A 22,276-nucleotide genomic window follows, 5' to 3' on the forward strand; every position below is an offset into this window, starting at 1 on the left:
GCAGCTGCTCTCCCGCTCGCTCTCCTCGCTTTCCCGTCCAGCCGGACCTGCAGGTACGCCGGGAGCTCTTGGCAGCCGACCCCCGCGGAGAAATGCCCGCGATCCCGGCTTTCCCGTTGCGCCGCCGGCTCCCGCTCTTGCTTCTGCTGCATTTCCCTCTCGCCCTCTGGATGAAGAACGGCTGGGTGGCCGGCACAGCGGCGGCGGCGATGATGCCCGGCTCGTCTCCCCTGCCGGAATCCGCCTTGCAGAAGCCCACCGTCTTCTTGGCCATCCTCGCCAGGAACGCTGCCCGCTCCTTGCCCCATTTCCTCGGCTGCCTGGAGAGGCTGCGCTACCCGAAGAACCGGATCGCCGTCTGGTAAGGATGCCAAAAAAGCGCCGCCGGAGAAGAACCGGACGGGGGATTCGATCCGAGCCAGGGGAGAGCGGGGTGGGGGGCAGGTTTGTAACCATCACATGGGAAATTCTCCCCCCCCCCCCGAGTTATTTCCAGGTATTTGGTCAAAAGGTGCCAGGGAGACTGAGCGATGGGCAGGAACTGATGCCAGCGTGTGCCAGGTATGGTTGCCAACTGATTGGGTGGGTGGGTGGGTGGGTGGGTGGGTGGGAAGGAAGAGACTTAACTCTACTGCTTGAGAGTAGAAGGGGAATTAGTCGACCTCTTGCTCGGGATCTTCCAATTAAGTCTTTAAGGGCAGGGAGTTACAGTGAGAGAACAAGGATCTCTGGTGGTAGGGTGGCAAAAAGGATCAGGGAACGTGGTTTGGATTTTTTTTTAAAAAATGTAAAAGGTAATAGGTTGTGTAAATAAAGGGAGGAGATAAGGCAGATTTATGAAGCAAGCACCTTTTAATATCATCTGCTAATTGTGTTAGGCTCCTGCTTTTTATATAGTGGCTGTTCCCCTACAATAGTGAGTGAGTGTGTGTGTGTGTGTCTGTCTGTCTGTCTATCTTAATTTTAGAGAATATTGAAGGGGGACAGCCACTGGCTATATATGTATGTATTTATACATACATACATACATACATACATACATACACACACACTCTATCTATCTATCTATCTATCTCTATCTATCTATCTATCTATCTATCTATCTATCTATCTATCTATCTATCATCTATCATCTCTATCTCTTATCTATCTATCTATCTATCTATCTATCTATCTATCTAATCTATCATCTATCTATCATCTATCAGCTCTATCTATCTATCTTAACTATCTATCTATATCTATCTATCTATCTATCTTATCTATCTATCATCTATCATCTCTATCTATCTATCTATCTATCTATCTTATCTATCTATCTATATCTATCTATCTATCATCTATCTATCTATCATCTATCATCTCTATCTCTTATCTATCTATCTATACATACATACATATATATTAAAGTCACATCTATATCTATCTATCTATCTATCTATCTCTATCTCTATCTATCAATCATATCTATCTATCATCTATCTATCTATCTATCATCTATCATATCTATCATATATCTATCTATCTATCTCTATCTATCTCTATCTATCAATCATATCTATCTATCATCTATCTATCTATCTATCTATCTTATCTATCTATCATCTATCATCTCTCTATCTTAACTATCTATCTATCTATATCTATCTATCTATCATCTATCTATCTATCATCTATCATCTCTATCTCTTATCTATCTATCTATCATCTATCATCTCTATCTATCTATCTATCTATCTTATCTATCTATATCTATCTATCTATCATCTATCTATCTATCTATCATCTATCATCTATCATCTCTATCTCTTATCTATCTATCTATCTATACATACATACATACATACATACATACATACATACATATATATTAAAGTCACATCTATATCTATATCTATCTATCTATCTATCATCTATCATCTCTATCTCTTATCTATCTATCTATCTATCTATCTAATCTATCATCTATCTATCATCTATCAGCTCTATCTATCTATCTTATCTATCTATCTATATCTATCTATCTATCATCTATCTATCTATCATCTATCAGCTCTATCTCTTATCTATCTATCTATCTATACATACATACATATATATTAAAGTCACATCTATATCTATCTATCTATCTATCTATCTCTATCTCTATCTATCAATCATATCTATCTATCATCTATCTATCTATCTATCATCTATCATATCTATCATATATCTATCTATCTATATCTATCTCTATCTATCAATCATATCTATCTATCATCTATCTATCTATCTATCTTATCTATCTATCATCTATCATCTCTATCTATCTTAACTATCTATCTATATCTATCTATCTATCATCTATCTATCTATCATCTATATCTCTTATCTATCTATCTATCTATCTATCTATCTATCTATCTATCATCTATCATCTCTATCTATCTATCTATCTATCTATCTTATCTATCTATATCTATCTATCATCTATCTATCTATCATCTCTATCTCTTATCTATCTATCTATCTATACATACATACATACATACATACATACATACATATTAAAGTCACATCTATATCTATATCTATCTATCTATCCATCTATCATCTATCATATCTATCTATCTATCTATCTATCTATCTATCTATCTATCTATCTATATCTATCTCTATCTATCAATCATATCTATCTATCTATCTATCTATCTATCTATCTATGTATATTTCAGGAGGACTGTAATGTCAGTTTATACCTAATTTAAAGAAACCAGATGGGAATGTCTTTTGTATGACTTCAACCCCTACCCCACTTTCCAAACATGTTATGGCTGCCTGCGTTTGAAATCCCCCAGGAAAGGTATTTGTGAAGGAAGGCTGGAGGAGCTTCTGGGGGGGGGGGGGGACTGCTGAAAAAGGCAGTTTGGCAGCCTGTGGATAAAAAATGTTGCTGCTGAATCCAGCTACTCAGGAATGACAATATAGAGAATTACTCCCTTAGGGGAGTACCTGTCTGGGTCTGCTCTTAAGTGTTAGGCTTTCCCAATTGCTGCTGTAGGAAGAAATTTATATGCCGCCCAATCCCGAAGGACTCCGGGCGGCTTACATAAAAGACAATTTAAGTTCAGTGGTGGACCACTATATTTGTATTTGCTAGGGCACATGATTCAAGTCAAAGTGGACATCTCTTTCAGCATGATAATTGCAGGTTTTAAATGATTTAACATATGGAGAGGATTCCTGGGGTTAAGGGCTCCTCGCTTTGCACCTCAAAAAGAAAAAAAAGTAGAAAGCAATAAAATAAGCTCAATTTTTTTTAAAATTAAAAATGTTTTCCAATCTTGTTCTCCGAGACTGTAAAATAGCCAGTACCTTGAGTCCCATTTAATATTTTATTCTTTGAACTGGAAAATGCAAAAGATAAGCAGTGCTTAGTGGGGAAGGCAGTCTATATGGGAAGTATGGCGGATAGGAGCAGGTCGTGAAGTTTTGTAGTCTGGTTGTCAAGAATTTGCCAATTCTGACAATGATGGTTTAGTAAAGGGCTAAAGAGCCGAGGTGGCGCAGTGGTTAAATGCAGCACTGCAGGCTACTTCAGCTGACTGCAGTTCTGCAGTTCGGCTGTTCAAATCTCACCGGCTCAGGGTTGACTCAGCCTTCCATCCTTCCGAGGTGGGTAAAATGAGGACCCGGATTGTTGTTGAGGGCAATATGCTGACTCTGTAAACCGCTTAGAGAGGGCTGAAAGCCCTATGAAGCGGTGTATAAGTCTAACTGCTATTGCTATTGCTAAATCCCCCATGCCTGCAGCTAGCTATAACATTTTAGGTCTCCAGTTGTAGGGAAAAGCATTTGTTCAGAAAGCCATTCTGAATCATGCGCTCTGGCAAGCAGATGGCTTCTCTCCTCTTGTGTATGAACCAACCACCATTTTTAACAGACTGCAGTGCATGTCCATGTTGTTTTCCTTAGCATATCAATGTGGTTTCCCATCGGAAGAGAATGTACTGCGTGCTTTTGCCTTCCAAACCAAGAGTCATGTTGCATTATGACTGAGTCATTATGCTCCAGTCTTTCTTTTTTGCTTTACGTATTCAGAAAAAGACATTATGCGCTTTAGTAGATGAAAATGACAATCCTTTTTCGCCACTGCTACATGACATTGAATTGAATTGAATTTATTGCATTTATATGCCGCCCTTTTCCCCGAAGGGGACTCAGGGCGGCTCACAATCCAAGTCAGGGAAAGGGGTACAGATAAGGGATAAAAAAGACGAACAGAACAATACACAATTTAAAAGCACACAACAACCATACCATTCGAGGGGGGGGGGGGCAAAAGCTCTTTAGCCCCAGGCCTGTCGGAACAGCCAGGTTTTAAGGGCTTTGCGGAAGGCCTGGAGGGTGGTGAGGGTTCGAATCTCCACGGGGAGCTCGTTCCAGAGGGTGAGAAGGCAGTTCTAGCTCAATGATAGAGCAAAGCTTAGATCCAAAGGAAATTTGTTAAATCCCAGGTAGTTTGGATGACGATTAGCAAAGACTAATGTGAGAAAGACACCCTGGTGAATTCTTAATCTCTGAGCAAGGTAGGTGCAGCAGTGTTTTAACTTCTTATAAAATACTTCCCCATGTTTTTGGGAAAGAACTGCTTTGCTAGCTTTTTCAGATAACTGCAAATCATTTCTAAGCAATGAGTTCAGTTAAGTGCAACTTTATATGTGCTGGTTCAGAAAATATAACTACAGGTGATGGCAACATAGCTACAGCCTAGAATATTTTAGGCTTCAGCAAACCACTAACCAGACAAGATTCAGCAGTTGTCGGCCCTTGTAATAAACCTATTCCTTAAAATTAAACTCTCCCAGCCTGGCCTCTTTAAATATGGGAATTTTGAATCCTCAGAATTGTCAACATGGCCATTATTGGATAAGGAATTCACACATAGCATCAGAAGCTGAGATGGGCTGGCTAAACAGCATTTATGGTACCAAAGTTGGCTATTGGCTAGGGTAGAGCATGTGGCTTGTCCCTCCTTGGCAGAAGTCTCTAATCAGGATTTAATTTACATTTTATATGTCCAGGATTTAATATGTTGTATAACAGATGTGTGCAGCAGTTTTGTTTCTTCCTACCATGTGTTGTGGCCCAGCAGGAGCCGTTGGAGCTACCACCAGACTCCGACAGCGAAGGGCCCTCTGAGTCGGCTCTGGAGGACGTGGAGGACCCTGGACAGGGTTCCGACTCCGAGCAGGGTGCAGAGAGGCTGGTTGGCCACCAGGAGGCACCTGAGCCTTGGACCAGTGGGGAGGAGGCAAGGGAGAGTGAGCCGGACGTCAGTAGTGAGTTGTTCCTGGATTCACGCTATCGAAGAGCTACTAGGCGTCAGGAACAATTACGCAATTACAGGAGGTAACTGCACTCAGCTGATGGTCATTAGGCTCCTCTCCAGACTATAAAAAGGCTACTTGTGCACACACCCCTCTTGGCAGAAGTCAACACAGAATCGAATGTCAGAGAACTTTGTATGAGCTTGGCAGGCTGGATTGCTGCCAAGCCTTATCTGTGTTTATTGCTGCCCAAACCTGTCTGTGCTGGGTTGCTGCCAAGGACCTGTCTGTCTGTTAATTAAATGCCATAATTTATCTCTGGCTCGGAGTGTGCTTTGGTGTGGAACGAGGGGGGGTCAGAACACCATGTTTCCCCAAAAATAAGACAGAGTGTTATTTTCTTTTAAAGGCACTTGGCCTTATTTTTAGGGAGGTCTTATTATTTTTGAGTTGCAGAAGGTGGTGAGCATGGTCACCTCATGGCTGCTGCTGTGTTGCAATATTTTCGGGGAGGGCTTATTTTCAGGGGAGGGCTTATTTTAGAACATGAGCTCAAAAGCCCAATTGGGCTTATTATCTGGGAGGTCTTATTTTTGGGGAAACCGGGTAGCATTTCCCCACAAAGGAAGGCTCTGCTTTTTTCAGATCAACCAAAGGTTGAACCATTTGGTGGTGATAAGAATTGACTGACAGACCTGAATGTCATGTTCTAGAGACAGTATGTGGTCCAAAGTACTCCAGCCAGTTTTCATGGCTAAGGCAAGACTAAAATTCAGAGTCTCCTAGTTTCTAGCCTGTTGTTTAACCATTGCAGAAACATCAGTTGTAGTTGAATTCAAGTAAGGGAAATGGATATCTAGTAGCCTTTTATTACGAAGGACCCTGAATACATATTTTCTCAATTTAATATGATTGATGTGTGACTACAATAATGGTTGAAGGTTGATAGAATCCAAACTGGGAAAAGAAATGTTTATGGGCTTTCTGCTTTTTAAAAACATTTGTGTCCTTGTTTTAAGATGCAAAGATGCTTATTAACTTTAACAAATGTTTGTATCGAAGATTTGGGAAGAAAGAACAAGTTGTGTTTTTATTTTAAGTCACTTTCCAAATATAATCTCATTCTTTTGCTAAAAGTATGAGCAACACTTTAAAAATCTAAAAACTCTTCTCTAAGGATTTGGGAGTATGTCAGAAAAATCACCAATGACATACTATAATTATCCACTGACATCGGTTTTCTTCCCATTAAGTCGCTTGTAACAATATTCTGTACTCTTTAGATAAACTTTTGAACTAATGGGATTTAAAAGATTGTGCTGAGGGATATCCAGGTTGTAATTCTGGAAATTATCAAGGGGAGAAAATAAATTCCTTTCGAACATTGGCTATCACCGCACACCTATAGTTCTAATATACAAGGAAGGAGAATTTAATTGAGTTACTTTGCTTTGCTGCAGGTTTCCATATCAAATGACACATTTTTAATTGTTGAAAATAGTAGTTTGTGTACATATTTTGAAAGATACAAGACTGCAATGCCTAAGTACATTCCAATGGTAGACAAATCAAAAGGATGAATTCAAAAGACCATAGATCAAGGCATTTTTTTCCCGGTGTGGAAAGATTTAAATCAATCCGGGTTTTTTTTGCCTTCACAAATAAAAGTGACATCCTGCATTACTCCTTGATTTTCTAAATTAAAACTACAAGTAATTCCACTGTAAGGTAGTCCTTTCCTTATAACCCTTCTTGGAGCGACTCTTTGAAGCTTCAAGAATGCTGAAAAAAAGCGATTTGCAGTCAGTCCTCATTCTCATGAGCCGAGGTGGCGCAGTGGTTAGAGTGCAGCACTGCAGGCTACTTCAGCTGACTGCTAGTTGCAGTTCGGCAGTTCAAATCTCACCGGCTCAAGGTTGACTCAGCCTTCCATCCTTCCGAGGTGGGTAAAATGAGGACCCGGATTGTTGTTGGGGGCAATATGCTGACTCTGTAAACCGCTTAGAGAGGGCTGAAAGCCCTATGAAGCGGTATATAAGTCTAACTGCTATTGCTAGTGCTATTGCTATTATAACCGTTGCAGCATTCCTACAGTCATGTGATCAAAATTTGGACACTTGGCACCCAGCATGTATTAATGATGGTTGCAGCATCTTGAGGGCATTTGTGACTTTCTCAGTTGGTTCCCAGCCAGCAAAATCAATGGATTCACTTAACATCCTCATGATTCACCAAATGATTCACTTAGCAATCATTGCAAAAAAAAGGTAAAATTGGGAGCGAATCACTTAACAACTATCTTGCTTAGCCATGGAAATTCTTGCCCCAGCTATGGTCATAAGTCAAGACTACCAGTATTCAATGGAGCTTCCTCCATAATTGATGTTGTATAAAATATCAGGCTCGTATAGTAGAGTGAAAAGAGAAATTTATAACCGGAGATGAGACATTTCCCCCCCTCTTTCACTGTAACTCTGTAACTTGGGTGCCCTTCTGAACAATCTTTTTAAGTCTTCCAAAACATTAGTGGGAACTCAGAATAGATTTGAAGTTGAAGCAATATTTTGAATCTCCATCCTTTGCAATAATGTTTGTGACATAATTAAAACAAAAAACTAAATGTATATGTGTACATTAAATATGCTTTTAATAGAACTCAAAGGTAAATAAAAGCTAATTATATTGCAATTAGCAGTAGCAGTTAGACTTATATACCGCTTCATAGGGCTTTCAGCCCTCTCTAAGCGGTTTACAGAGTCAGCATATCGCCCCCACAGTCTGGGTCCTCATTTCACCCACCTCGGAAGGATGGAAGGCTGAGTCAACCTTGAGCCGGTGAGATTAGAACCGCTGAACTGCAGATAACAGTCAGCTAAAGTGGCCTGCAGTACTGCACCCTAACCACTGCGCCATCTCGGCTCCTAGTAAGAATATAAAGCATAATATAGGTAAACAATATTTGGTTATAAATAGCTAAGTATAAATAAATATAGAATAGTACATAAAAATGGATAACGAATAAGGGGACCACGAATGCAAGATAGAAATGTAGAAAGGGAAAACACTTTCCATTCCATCACTAAATCTATGTCATTCTTTAGTGTCTTTTGTGTGTTACATATGGATTGCCAGTTGTCCTGGAATTTTTGACCTTTTTAAAAATCACTTCAGTGGAATCCAATTATCTATACTGCAGTCTTATTTTCAAGGCCCAGTAATTTTGTCCAAATTGCCTTTTTGAGATTAAACCAGAGAATCTTGGTGAACGTCTGCATTTTCATGTGAGTTTTAAATTCTCCAGACAGAGTTTATAAGAAATGAATAAATAAAACAGTCCTAATCCTACTCTGGCATTCTCCTTCTAAGCAGCCTTTTCCTTCTGGTTCAAAATCTGTGGAAAGTGCTAAAAGGCCATGTGGGAATTATAATGGTAGCCAAATACCCAGACAGCTGTCCTTAAGTATAGGAAAGGTTTATTTTTCCACCTCTGCAAATGCAAATAAATGATAGATATTTGGGTTTTCTTTAATGTAGTAATAAACCGGACACGTGTTACTTTCCCCTCTGCTAAAACTATGTGTTTTTTTTTTATTCTTCCCTCTCCGCCCATGTTTTCAGTGATTCTCCAGCAGACAGAGGTTGCTGGTGGCTGAAATCTGTTCTTAATTCATTGCAGAATGACCACATTGTAGTTTGCAATTCTGAAACCTATGGAAGGCTGCCAGATGATCATTCTTCGTGCATAGGTTCAAACTTTCTGCTGTTTTGGGTTGTAAAGGTAAAAGTTCCCTTCGCACCTATGTGCTAGTCTTTCCCGAATCTAGGGCTAAGTGCTCATCTCGGTTTCAAAGCCAGAGATGTCCGAAGACGTCTCCGTGGTCATGTGGCCAGCATGACTAAACACCGAATAGTAATAGCAGTTAGACTTATATACCGCTTCATAGGGCTTTCAGCCCTCTCTAAGCGGTTTACAGAGTCAGCATATTGCCCCCAACAACAATCCGGGTCCTCATTTTACCCACTTCGGAAGGATGGAGTCAACCTTGAGCCGGTGAGATTTGAACAGCCGAACTGCAGAACTGCAGTCAGCTGAAGTAGCCTGCAGTGCTGCATTTAACCACTGCGCCACCTCAGCTCTGTAAGCCGAAGGCTCACGGAACGCTGTTACTTTCCCACCAAAGGTGGTTTCTATTTTTCTACTTGTATTTTTACATGCTTTCTAACTGCTAGGTTGGCAGAAGCTGGGATAAGTAACGGGAGCTCACTCCGTTACGCGGCGCTGGGGATTCAAACTGCCCAACTGCTGACCTTTCTCATCGACAAGCTCAGCGTTTTAGCCACTGTATCCCCTGGTAGCACAGTAGCTTCTCTCAAAAGAGAAAACAGGATTAGGGTTAGTGTTAGGAAGTCAAGTTGAGAAATATCTCTTTGTGGTGTGCTGTAGATTAAGGGCAAAATGACCCACTGACGAAAGAAGTTGGGTTTTCACTAAACAATTGCAAAACAGAACTCATGGGTACATGAGGAGGATCAGTTTTTAAAGTGGAAATTTGGCACGTTTAAGCCTTAGTTTTGTTACTTCCTTTTTTTCATGTATGTTTCAGAAAGAAAATTGCTTTGTGGAAGGCAGATTTCCGGAAGCAATAAATGGGGCAGAAGTTAATCATATTAATTATATTGACTTTAGCTTAAAGCAGTTTTTCAAAGGTGTACATCGAATTGTCAATCATTTATTATTTAAAGAAGGGCTTAATATTCTTCCAAAAAGTAGATACATTGTTTTTGCATGATGCTTCTCCCCGCTAGGCATTTCATGGATTATTGATAGTGAAACTCCTCCAGTCTCACGACAACCATGAAGAGGGGGATTGCGTTCATAATTGGAGAAGGCATAAATTGGGCTTGGTGGAAGGAGTTGAATATGGGTGCAGCAAGAGCTAAAACGGGTCACTTTTGTTTCTGGAAATCAATGCAGGAGAATCTTACAAGCAACCTGGAAAATAGAACTTTAATTTCCTGTGTCTGAAGCTAGGATTCTGTCAGACAGAACCATATATCTGCTTGGAATGTCAGTCTTTTTGTAGTGGTTAGGAAGATTTTAATAACGATGCATCCAGTTTATTGGATTTAGCTCTTGATATACTTCCTTCCAATCTGTGTATGTAAAATAGCAAAGTATATTCTTAAAGTACCCCTTCATTCTGTAGAATAGGACAGTGTCGTTATCACTGTTATAGCAAAAGAATGAGACTTGGCTACATTCTTTTCGTGTTTTTGTCCTCTGCATCTCTGTTCCTTCCTGATGTGATTTTACCCAGTGACCTTCATCTATGGATTTCATTTTCATAAGGTCCAGTTACTAAGGTCCAGTCCAAATTCAATACCATGTAGAGGTTCTGGCTAGTCTCCCCATTCTCTTGTCTAGCATATAACCCACCCAGGGGTGGGTTCATGCCAGTTCTAACCTCTTCTATAGAAGAGGTTCCACAAATCTACCGTGCCGTTTAGAACCGGTTCCAGATCCCTCCTCCCGCCTGTCCGTAGCACACTTGCCCCGCCCACCGCTCACTGATTGGCTGCCTCACCAATCGCCCCGCCTGCCTCTAAGAGTCCTATCTAAACCTTAAAGTCTTAAAGCTGTCAAGTTTGAACACCCCTGGGGTTTTTTTTTCCCTAAAGGGTTAGGGGTGCAAGGGTCTTGTAACTTGACAGCTTTAAGACTTGCGTGCTTCAAATGCCAGAGTTTCTGAGCCAACATTTTGGTTGCTAAGCAAGAGCATTGTTAAGTGAGTTTCACCACATTTTACAAGTTTCCCACGCCCACCCAGTCACACGGCTGCCAAGCCACTCCCACTCAGTCACATGGCTGCCAAGCCACTCCCACAAAGCAGGGCACACCTACAGAAGAGGTTCTAAAAATTTTTGAAACCCACCACTGATATTTATGTTCAGATGGGTAAACTTCAGCCCCTACAATACTGAGAGATAGCTTTGATGATTAGGGAACTCTGGAGTTCATGTCCATATACAGTATCAGGAGGGCATCTGTTGAAGAAGTCTGTCCTAAAAACCTTTTAGAGATACAATGATGCTGAACAGCATTGGTCCACACCAAATCTTTATTAGTTGAGAGAAAAGAAGTATGATAAACCAGGCGAAAGGAAAGGAAAGTAGCAGATGGAGTGTATATATAGTATTTGTGTTTACTGAACATGTATTCAGCTACAAACATCTCCTATTCCAGTTTTTATATTTGTTTCGTCAGTGCTTCTCCTAATTTATTTTGAGATTTAATTAGGACCCAGATTGTTGGGGGTAATATGCTGACTCTTTAAACCACTTAGAGAGGGCTGTAAAGCATTGTGAAGTGGTATGTGTTGTGGCCCAGCAGGAACCGTTGGAGCTGCCACCAGACTCCGACAGCGAGGGGCCCTATGAGTCGGCTCTGGAGGATGTGGAGGACCCTGGACAGGGTTCCGACTCCGAGCAGGGTGCAGAGAGGCTGGTTGGCCACCAGGAGGCGCCTGAGCCTTGGAGCAGTGGGGAGGAGACAAGGGAGCGTGATCCTGATGTCATGCATTGGAGCAGTGGGGAGGAGACAAAGGAGTTGGTCCTGGATGCCCAGCAACGGAGGGCTAACAGGTGTAAAGAACAATTGCGCAGCTACAGGAGATAATTGAACTCAGCTGGTGGTAATTAGGCTTCTCTCAAGACTATAAAAGGAATGACTTTTCACACGCTCGTCGCAGGAATCAATGTATTTACTAGAGCTTGCGAAACTATCGTGGCTAGCTTGGCAGGCTGGATTGCTGCCAAGGTTAGTCTGTGTGTTAATAAATCCTTGAAGTATCTTTGTCTCGGCGTGCTTCGGTGTAGGAAGAAGGGCATCAGAACAGGTATGTAAGTCTAAGTCTTATTGCTGTTACCTACTGGGGCATTGTGAGATATTTTGTGGAATGAAGTAGAACATCAGATCCTGCATTATCATATTCGCCAAAGTTGCTATTGTTCATTATAACGTTGGGTATTTCCTAAATTCTGTTTCCAGTCCTTCTGATGTAGTGCAATCTCTGGAGTATGCAAAATTGTATTTGGCTAAATATTTTCATTGGCTACTTCTTGTTGGCTAAGAAGAGCCGAGGTGGAGCAGTGGTTAGAATGCAGTACTTCAGCTGACTGTTAGCTGCAGTTCAGCGGTTCAAATCTCACCGGCTCAGGGTTGACTCAGCCTTCCATCCTTCCGATGTGGGTAAAATGAGGACCCAGACTGTGGGGGCGGTCCCCCTCCCTCCCCCCCCATTCCCAGTGATGCTGGGTGTTTTACATTATAAAATTTTCTGCTTTTTAGAAAAAAAGAAGAACCATCCAAAAGAACCAAATTTAACAGGAGCTTGTTGTTTCTATTTGTAAAGAATTCTTGCCATTTACCCTTGATATAACAGAATCGGATGGGATCTTGGAGGTCTTCTAGTCCAACCCTCTGCTGAAGCGGGAGACCCTATATCATTTCAGACAAATGACTGTCCAACATCTTAAAAACCTCTAGTGACAGAGCACGCACAACTTCTTCTGGAGGCAGCTCATTCCACTGGTTATTTGTTTTCACTGTCAGAATTTCCCCAGATTTAAGTAATTCAATTTCTTAAGACATTTTACAGTTCTATGTTATACTGTAGCTCATGTTATACTTTTCTGCAGTGGTCCGTGTGTTTTAGTTAGTCAAAATTGGGCTTGTCACTGATCTTTTGACTTGGAATTATGCTGAGGGCTTCGACGTGTCTAAAAATAGTTGCGTTGATTCCAGAGGTCAAAAAGACTCCTTGGTTGTATAGGTTCATTCATTATGGATAAACGTCAAAACCTTTGAGCTACCAGAGGAAATCATTTGTGGAATTTCACTGACGAGTGATGTCCTCTTATCTTTTTAGTGACATGCTTGTAGAGTGACACATGACCTCACTCAATGCATTGCCCTCAGCAAAATCTGCTTAACCTGCAGATTTCTTTTGTTTGTGATATTAGATAGATTTCCCCAAATTCTGGCACCTAGTTTGCTACTCTGCATATTTTTTGCTATTCTGCACATTTTTAATTACATCCAGAGACAAAATTCTCCCTTCGCTTGAAATAACTCTCTTTTGAAATTTACAAGTATCCATCTAGGTAGCTACAAAGCAGTGGTGGGATTCAAATAATTTAACAACCGGTTCTCTGCCATAATGACCAGCTGGGTAGGCATAACTCGGTGGTCATGTGACAATGTGGCTGTCGCCAACTCATGTCGATGGGCGCTTCGCCTTAGCTGTTACAATGTCATAAGGGTTAACCGGAGAGGCAGTTTCTGTAAGCAGGGCAAGAAAGATTAGGCTAGAAACAACACCAGAATGTTTCCTTCCTGCCTTCCTTACAGGATTAGCCCTGTAAAGTAGGAAAAAAATAAAATAAGATTTCTTCCAACAACCGGTTCTCCGAACTGCTTAGAAAGTTACGAACCGGTTCTCCCGAATAGGTGCGAACCCGCTGAATCCCATCACTGCTGCAAAGGAAGCTACAATTCTGTTGGAGTAATATGCGCAACCTAATTGAAAGAAAAGAAAGAAAAGAGTCCAGAACAAGGGAATTCTGGGATTGCTTTAATGCTCAACTTCAGATTAAAAAAAAATAGTTCAGAAATGTGCCAGAATTTTTCTTGTAGACCGAGCTGGAGATATGAAGAGGAACATAATTAATCATGTAGACATGGGACAGATAATCTCAGCATACAACTGTAAAATTAAGTGTAAAACTTAGGTTTATTAGGGGGGGGAGCAATAGCAGTTAGCAATAGCAGTTAGACTTATATACCGCTTCATAGGGCTTTCAGCCCTCTCTAAGCGGTTTACAAAGTCAGCATATTGCCCCCAACAACAATCCGGGTCCTCATTTTACCCACCTCGGAAGGATGGAAGGCTGAGTCAACCCTGAGCCGGTGAGATTTGAACAGCCGAACTGCAGAACTGCAGTCAGCTGAAGTAGCCTGCAGTGCTGCATTTAAACACTGTGCCACCTCGGCTCTCTGAGCAGAATTTTACTATTTTCCCAGGAAGCTTCTTGGCCTCCTAAACCAAAGCGGCTTCTGTTGTTTTATTTGTGAATCACACGAACCGTGAACAGAAAATTGCGTTGGTCAGAATGATCCTTTGTGCCTTTCATAAGTAGTTATCAGATTTCTGGAACAACCTGACTTAGATTTCTTTCTGTAGCTGTGATCAGCACAACCATCCTTATGGTACTCAAAGGTAATTCACTAAAACGAGGGCCATTTGAATATCTGATACACAAGTACAAAACCTGAAGAGGATAAAGATTAGCCTGAGCGTAAAAAAAAGTCTTGCCTGTCATTTGTATTTTTATTTATTTAAATGTATTGGTTGCGCAACTCCAGTGGACCCTGGGTGGTTTGCAAAAACTAGGGAAAACATAAAAACCACTAAAAACATCGAATCAGGGAGGCGTGCTAAAATAATCTAATAGACCACAAAAACATCCAGACAAAATGGGCCATTGAATAAGTATGAACATCAACCCCAGGCCTGGGACCAAAGCTTTCTGGGATCTTTTAGAGGACACCATTCATATGTCTGGAGAGATGCTCTTCTAGATGGTGGGGGCAGCAAGAACTGGTTGGAAACAAGCAATAAGATCCCACAGGGTGGGCCTCTTTCGGATGCCGTCAGCCGGACAATGTCGGCTGGCGGTCCCCCGGAGGAGAGCCTTCTCTGTGGCTGCTCCGACCCTGTGGAACCAGCTACCCCCAGAGATCCGGACCTTACCCACTCTCATGGCCTTCAGGAAAGCTGTTAAAACCTGGCTGTTCCGGCAGGCCTGGGGCTGTTGACCTTAGTGTTAAGGTCCAGCCCCTATTAGAAATGTATGCGTGTTGCGAATTTTTAAATTATTCTTTTATTTTGCTTTTCTTTTTTCTTTCTTTCTTTGTAAGCCACCCAGAGTCCTCCGGGATTGGGCGGCCTAGAAATTTAGCAAATAAATAAACTCTGTCAGATATCCAGGCCCTCTATGACATCCAGGGTTTGACTGGTAATAACCAGCACCTTGAAATGCCCTTGGAAGCCAACTGAAGCCAGTGCACGTTTGGCACCGTGGTGACACATGGGCATACTGTAAGGCACCCATTACGGCTTAGTGCCACTAATTTTGAACTAGCTGTAGCTTCCAGTTAGTCTTCATGAGCAGCCCAATGCACAGTGCATTGCAGTAATCCAATCATGAGGAGACCAGGGCGTGAATGAATGACTGAAGAGCCTTCCAGTTGAGGAAAAGGCACAACAGGGGCATTTGATGAACATGAACAAAGGTTCTCTTGGCCACACCTCCCACCTGCTCTTTGAACAGTGGATAGGAGATCATCCAGTTAACTCTGAGTGCAACATTTAAGAACCTTTAGTAACTTGTGGATGGCCAAAGCCACCCAGCCCTACCTCTTTGCTGAGGTTGTAGCTGATGCCAAACCTGAAATCCAGATGGGCATATTTCCTAGAGAAGACCTCCCCCAACTCCCAGGCCTACCCAAGTCTCAGTTATGTATGCCAGGTTGGCACCAGTGGTGGGTTTCAAAAAAAATTTGAACCTAATCTGTGGGTGTGGCCTCCTTTGTGGGAGTGGCTTGCCGGCCATGTGACCTGGTGGGAGTGGCTTGCCGGCCATGTGTTCTCTCTCTCTCTCTCACTCTCTCCCCTTCCTTTTGTCTCTCTGTCCCTTTTTCCTTTTTTCTTTAATCTCTCTCTTTCTTTTTTTCTTTTTATTTCTTTCTTCCGTTCTTTCTCTTTCTCTCTCTTTGCGAGTCTGTGTGTTTGTGTGTTTGTGTGTGTGTGTGTGTGTGGGGTGGGTTTCAAAAATTTTGGGAACCTCTTCTGTGGGTGTGGCCTGCTTTCCGGGTCCACTGGTGGAACCTCTTCTAACCGGTTCGGTAGATTTGACGAACTGGTTCTACTGAACCGGTGCTAACCAGTAGGAACCCACCTCTGGTCTCATCTGAAAATTAATGTAAACTGTAAGATGGGATGGAAGGGATGGTAAGACAGAGAGATTCCTTTCTGGCACTGAAGAGATTGGTTGCTTGACCAATAAAATAGACTGACTCTCCCAAGGAGTTGTTATTTTAGCTTGGTGAGATCATAGCTGTCTGCTTGGCAGCCTTCAGCTTCAAGGAACTGCTTCCAAAAAGGTTTATTGCCAGAGTTCCTCTCGTATACCTGAGACTTGAAGGAGAGCTTGACGAGGTCAAAAGACGGTGGATAATGGTTGTGCAATGAAAATTTTCCTAATATGAGTCTCTGCTGAGTGCAAGTGTTTAAAGAACAAGATATATATACTTGTGTTGGTGATCCCTGTTGAGGATTAGAATTGGGGAAAGGAGTTGGGTTACTTTTAAATGTCTGTTCTTTTTCTCCCTCTCAACTTGCTGAAACCCTGCCTTCTCTGATCACAGTTCTTTTTGCAAAGAAATTACTGCTGCTCTGAAGCCCATCTAGGGCCTTTAGCTTAGTAGGTGATAAATAGCAATAGCAATAGCAATAGCAGTTAGACTTATATACCGCTTCATAGGGCTTTCAGCCCTCTCTAAGCGGTTTACAGAGTCAGCATATCGCCCTCACAGTCTGGGTCCTCATTTCACCCACCTCGGAAGGATGGAAGGCTGAGTCAACCTTGAGCCGATGAGATTAGAACCGCCGAACTGCAGATAAGTCAGCTGAAGTGACCTGCAGTACTGCACCCTAACCACTGTGCCACCTCGGAACTGGATGGCCAGTTCTAATTGTATTTCCACTCCTTGCACATTGGATGTTTTTGTTGTGGTTGCAAGCCCAGGACTTGTTGGAAACGCACTTTATTTCAATTTTAATGGATTTGTATGCCGCCCAATCCCGAAGGACTCCGGGCGGCTTACATAAAAACAGTTTAAAAAATATTAAAAGAGTTTAAAATACAAGACAAAGCGAATTAAAAAGGACACAACATGCACTCGACCTTAATGGGGCTGAAGCTCGAACAAGATCAGCAGCCCTAGACCTGCCGGAACAGCCAGGTCTTAACAGACTTTCGGAAGGCTGAGAGAGTGGGGAGGGTCCGGATCTCAGGGGGTAGATCGTTCCATAGGGCCGGGGCAGCTACAGAGAAGGCTCTCCCCGAGGAGCCACCAGACGACATTGTGTAGTCGACGGCACCCGGAGAAAGATGTTGGGAATTCTGCCCATCTCCTTTGTTCCCCATCTACAAATGAGTATCCATCAGAAGTGAATACCGAGGAGAATCGTAGTTCCATTTATTTATTTATTTATTTTTCCTTGTTGTTTATTATGTTTAGAAGTAGCCTGTCCCTACACTGTTCTTTTAACCCAGCGTGACTTCTGTTGTTCTGTCATAGATTAAGGGAAGTAGGTATGCCTAGTCTATATGATAGCCGTTCTTCGAGGGCTGAGGAACATCAGAGAGAAGAGAGGGTTGATCTATCCATCAAACCACTTGAGGACAGGAGAAGTAATGGATGAAAACTTATCAGAGAGAAATCCAATCTCGAATTGGGGAGAAATTTCCTGACAGTGGGAAGAATTAACCAGTGGAATACCTCTGGAAGTTGTGGGTGCTCCATCACAACGGGATTGTTGTTGTGGGGAATATAGGAGGAGGAAGGTGTGTTAGATATGCTCAATGCCTTGAGTTATTTGTAAAAATATTAAAGGCAGGATAGAGATAAATAAATGAATAAAATAAAGTAATTACCAGAGATGAAAGGGCACTGAACAGGATCAAAAGAATATTGGTGTGGACTGAGATGAGTAGGGCTCATAGTTTGAAGTGTTTTGGCATGGCTTTGGCCTAGCTGGGCAGGTTGACTTTTACCAAGTTTATGCAAGTCTCTGAGAATAGCAATAGCAATAGCAGTTAGACTTATATACCGCTTCATAGGGCTTTCAGCCCTCTCTAAGCGGTTTACAGAGTCAGCATATTGCCCCCACAGTCTGGGTCCTCATTTTACCCAACTCGGAAGGATGGAAGGCTGAGTCAACCTTGAGCCGGTGAGATTTGAACAGCCGAACTGAAGAATTGCAGTCAGCTGAAGTAGCCTGCAATGCTGTATTTAACCACTGCGCCACCTCGGCTCAATATATAACTGATTTAGAAGTTTCATCAACTGTATTTTTTTTAAAATTCGTAGCATCTTTCTTTGACTTATGAAAAAGTTCTGAAAATATCAGGTTGCTTCAGTGAATAAGAAAGAGGCACAGTGCTCCCATGAAATCCAGAATAATTCTAAATCATTTTCAGGTATGCTTAGCCCTGGAGATTAGTATCTTATTCCTCCCTACCACTACAATAGGTCTTTTTTTGTCAAGTTGTATTGAATTCAACCCATTGAGTGGGGGCAGAGAATATTCAACCTAGAGCAGAGGATAGCTTTTCCTAACTTCTTTAGAACATTTTTGGGTTGTGGAACACATTTGAACATGTTGAAAGTTTGTCACGGCTGTGACCACGAAATGACTGTCATAAGAGAATAAATGTTTACCAGATGGAGGACCCAGCCAGTCTAATAACATCAAGTTGAAAGAAAGGCTTACTGTTAAGGTTGAAAGATAAATAACGTTTCCTAGAACCTGCGTACAAGACAGGTTCTCATCTGAAAAACACAACCTCTCTATTGAATCCTTCATATTGCAGAGAAACCACATGCTGTCTCTCACATACACACTCACCCTTCCAAAATTGCATTTCAACTCTGTCTAGAACAACCTTAAATTATATTTTATTCACTGTTTCACCATCATACAAAATGTCCATCCAAAATGCTCCTTACACAAATATATCCCTGCCAGTGCCGGATTTAGATGAAAAGAGGCCCTAGGCTATTCCACTTGTGAGGCCCTTTCACCTCCCATTTTTAAGTTTGTAAATTACATGAGAGACAATAAAATACATCATTACTGTGATATATATCAATATATATCAATATATATAGCTGGCCTCCTGACGGAGGGTGGCTCTGCTCTGCGGCAAAGGCAGCGAGGCCAGCCGCCTCCCCTGCTGCGCTCAGCTGCCCGGCTCGGCCCCCTCGCCCTCACCTGCCTGGCCGCTGGTGGGCTCCGCGTCGATGGGGCAGCTACTGGGAGCGGCCGTGCCTCTTGCCCGACCGCCGGTGCCGGGAACATGGGCGGGCTCCCCAACTGCCGCGGCGCTGAAACGATCTTAACCAATACATTTTTATGTTTGTTTATTAGTCATATGCGTAGAATTTCTCCTTATTTTCGGTTCAGTGTTTTAGTGTTCACTGTTTTTAGAATAGTGTAATTTTAATTTTGCTAACAATTTGAATGTAGGCCCCTCTTGATCTTGAGGCCCTAGGCTGAAGCCTAGTTAGCCTGTAGGAAAATCTGGCCCTGATCCCTGCATCTTCTCAACCCCTAAGATGTTTCTCTGCCCAGATTTTCTGCTGGTTCCTGGCCCTTTTTTTTAATTCCCTCCTATTCCTGAAACTTTTAACTTCTTAACACAAATGACATAAAACTGTTGCCTCTTTTCTTTGAATTTGATATGCTTAGGCTCACGGCAGGAAGTTTGAGCATCCAGTCATCCATTAATATTAATATCCTAAAGAATGGTGCTCAGTTTTTGTGATCTCCAGCAAATTCTGGGTTGGAAAAGGTGGTCTGTAGTTGGAGGCCTTTGCTACTCTCTGTGGCATACCTGTTTTTGAGAGCTTAAGCACTTTATAGGGAATCCCAGAGGAATTTTTGCAATGCAATAAGTACGTATACACTAGGCACGAACACATCATAATACATGCAGCATGGACCCTCCAGGAGTGTGGAATGAAGAAGTGAAACTACACGCAGAGGTTGCAAAAATATATTTAGAATCCATGGGCAGGGGGCTGATGAAATAATGAGATTGCCTAATAGCACTGCAAAGCATAGAATTGGAATTTTGCAGAGCTGCGTCTCTAAATATTCAATGTAAAAAAAAAAGAGAGTGATAGTTGTTAGCGTTTTACCTTTACTAGCTAAGGGCTTTAGGTATACGTATGTATTTTATTAGGTTTAGGTTTATTAGATTTATATGCCGCCCTTCTCCCAAGGACTCAGGGCGGCGTACAACATTAAAAGAAACACGTAATACAAAAGTTGCAAAAAATTAAATAGAATATCCCAAACCCAATTAAAATTGACAATGACATTTTTTAAAAAAAAAAATCGAATTAAAATTAACAGTGATCAATAATTTATTTTGTTTTGTTCAGGCCAGGCTGGCTTGCTGGAAAAGCCAACTTTTTAGGGCGCGTCGGAAGGATCGGAGGTCGGGGATCATACGAAGCTCCGGGGGCAGCTCATTCCAGAGGAAAGGTGCTCCCGCAGAGAAGGCTCCCCCCCCTGGGGGTCGCTAGCCGACACTGTCTGGCCGACGGCACCCTGAGGAGGCCAACTCTGTGGGATCACACTGGACGGTGGGAGGCTACCGGTGGCAGTAGGTGGTCTCGCAGGTATCCTGGGCCTAAGCCATGGAGCGCTTTAAAGGTCATAATTAGTACCTTGAATCGCACCCGGAAGACAACCGGCAACCAGTGCAGGCCGCCTAAAAGGGGTGTAACATGGGAGATTAGCATTAGCATTAGAGAACTGAAGATTTACCATACCTTTTACATTTCTATTCATATCAGGAGTAACATCCTTCTTTTCTGATGAAAGAAACTTTTGCAAGCGAGTCGAAAACTGGAAAAAACAAAACTACTTTCAGTTCCCTAAAAGTGTTGCTTCACAGGGATCATGCTGAGAAACTCCCGATGATCCACTGGAGTTCAAATTTGCTGTTTACAGCATGCAAGAGAAGGCTTGCTAAGACTGTGAGCATGAACCCACAAATGCCCCTTCCAAGATCTTATAGACATTCTTATTGGGCTGTTTTGCCCCCATTCAGCTGTTACCATTTTATTTCTTCTCCCCTAAGTTGACTTGCTGGTGGAAGAAGGGATCTTACTGACTATATGACTGATAGAGCCGAGGTGGCGCAGTGGTTAAATGCAGCACTGCAGGCTACTTCAGCTGACTGCAGTTCTGCAGTTCGGCTGTTCAAATCTCACCGGCTCAGGGTTGACTCAGCCTTCCATCCTTCCGAGGTGGGTAAAATGAGGACCCGGATTGTTGTTGGGGGCAATATGCTGACTCTGTAAACTGCTTAGAGAGGGCTAAAAGCCCTATGAAGCGGTATATAAGTCTAACTGCTATTGCTAACTGCTATTGCTATACCTCTGAACTTACTCTATTCATTACACTAAATTATAGACTAACTACATAGGTCAGTTCACACACTCATTGGAGTAAAATATTATTGGCTAATTTATGGCTTGGTTGTTTGTATATAAGCATTGTTTTTAAAGTGTTTTGATACATGTTACGGTATATTGTGTTTTTTTTGTAATTTTTTTTAATTTTCAAAACAAACATACAACTCCTCCTTCTTTACATACTGTAGAAAGTGTATCAGCTGGTTACAAAAGGCTTTCGTGCATCTCTTCCACCGTCATCAAATATAATTCATATTAATTCAAATATCTTAACTCAAATATTTATTATATTACCATCATCATGCCTCCACTTTTATTTGACTATTGTTATTTAAACGTCCTTCATCATAAAATATACAAGAATTCATACATAACCACATGCTGGCATTATATTTACTTATTTATAAAATCCTCCATTCACATTAAATCCTCATATCCTGTTTTAGCTAAACATCCATAATATTTCAATACCAAAATTTTCTAATCCTCCATGTATATAATTTATTATCATTATCCTTTCTTTAATTAACTATATCCTATATCATAACATTTTCCCTCTACTAGTTAAAACTTAGCTGTGTCTAATTTTGTTTTTTTATTATTATTGTTATTAATAATCTTTATATATAGT

At 41.7% G+C, this 22,276-nt stretch overlaps 1 protein-coding gene across 1 annotated transcript in view; it reads left to right on the forward strand.

Annotated features, from left to right (window-relative positions):
• Nucleotides 1-22,276, forward strand: part of LOC116523666 (procollagen galactosyltransferase 2-like) — a gene marked incomplete at its 3' end in the record, with an annotated part of 40,792 nt that continues 18,516 nt past the window's right edge. Inside the window, exon 1 of the mRNA XM_032238793.1 lies at nucleotides 1-361. Coding sequence (XP_032094684.1) covers nucleotides 93-361 — 269 coding nt within the window. The remainder of the gene's footprint in view (nucleotides 362-22,276) is intronic.

This window comes from Thamnophis elegans, unplaced genomic scaffold, assembly GCF_009769535.1.
Source record: "Thamnophis elegans isolate rThaEle1 unplaced genomic scaffold, rThaEle1.pri scaffold_88_arrow_ctg1, whole genome shotgun sequence".
Lineage (NCBI taxonomy): Eukaryota > Metazoa > Chordata > Lepidosauria > Squamata > Colubridae > Thamnophis > Thamnophis elegans.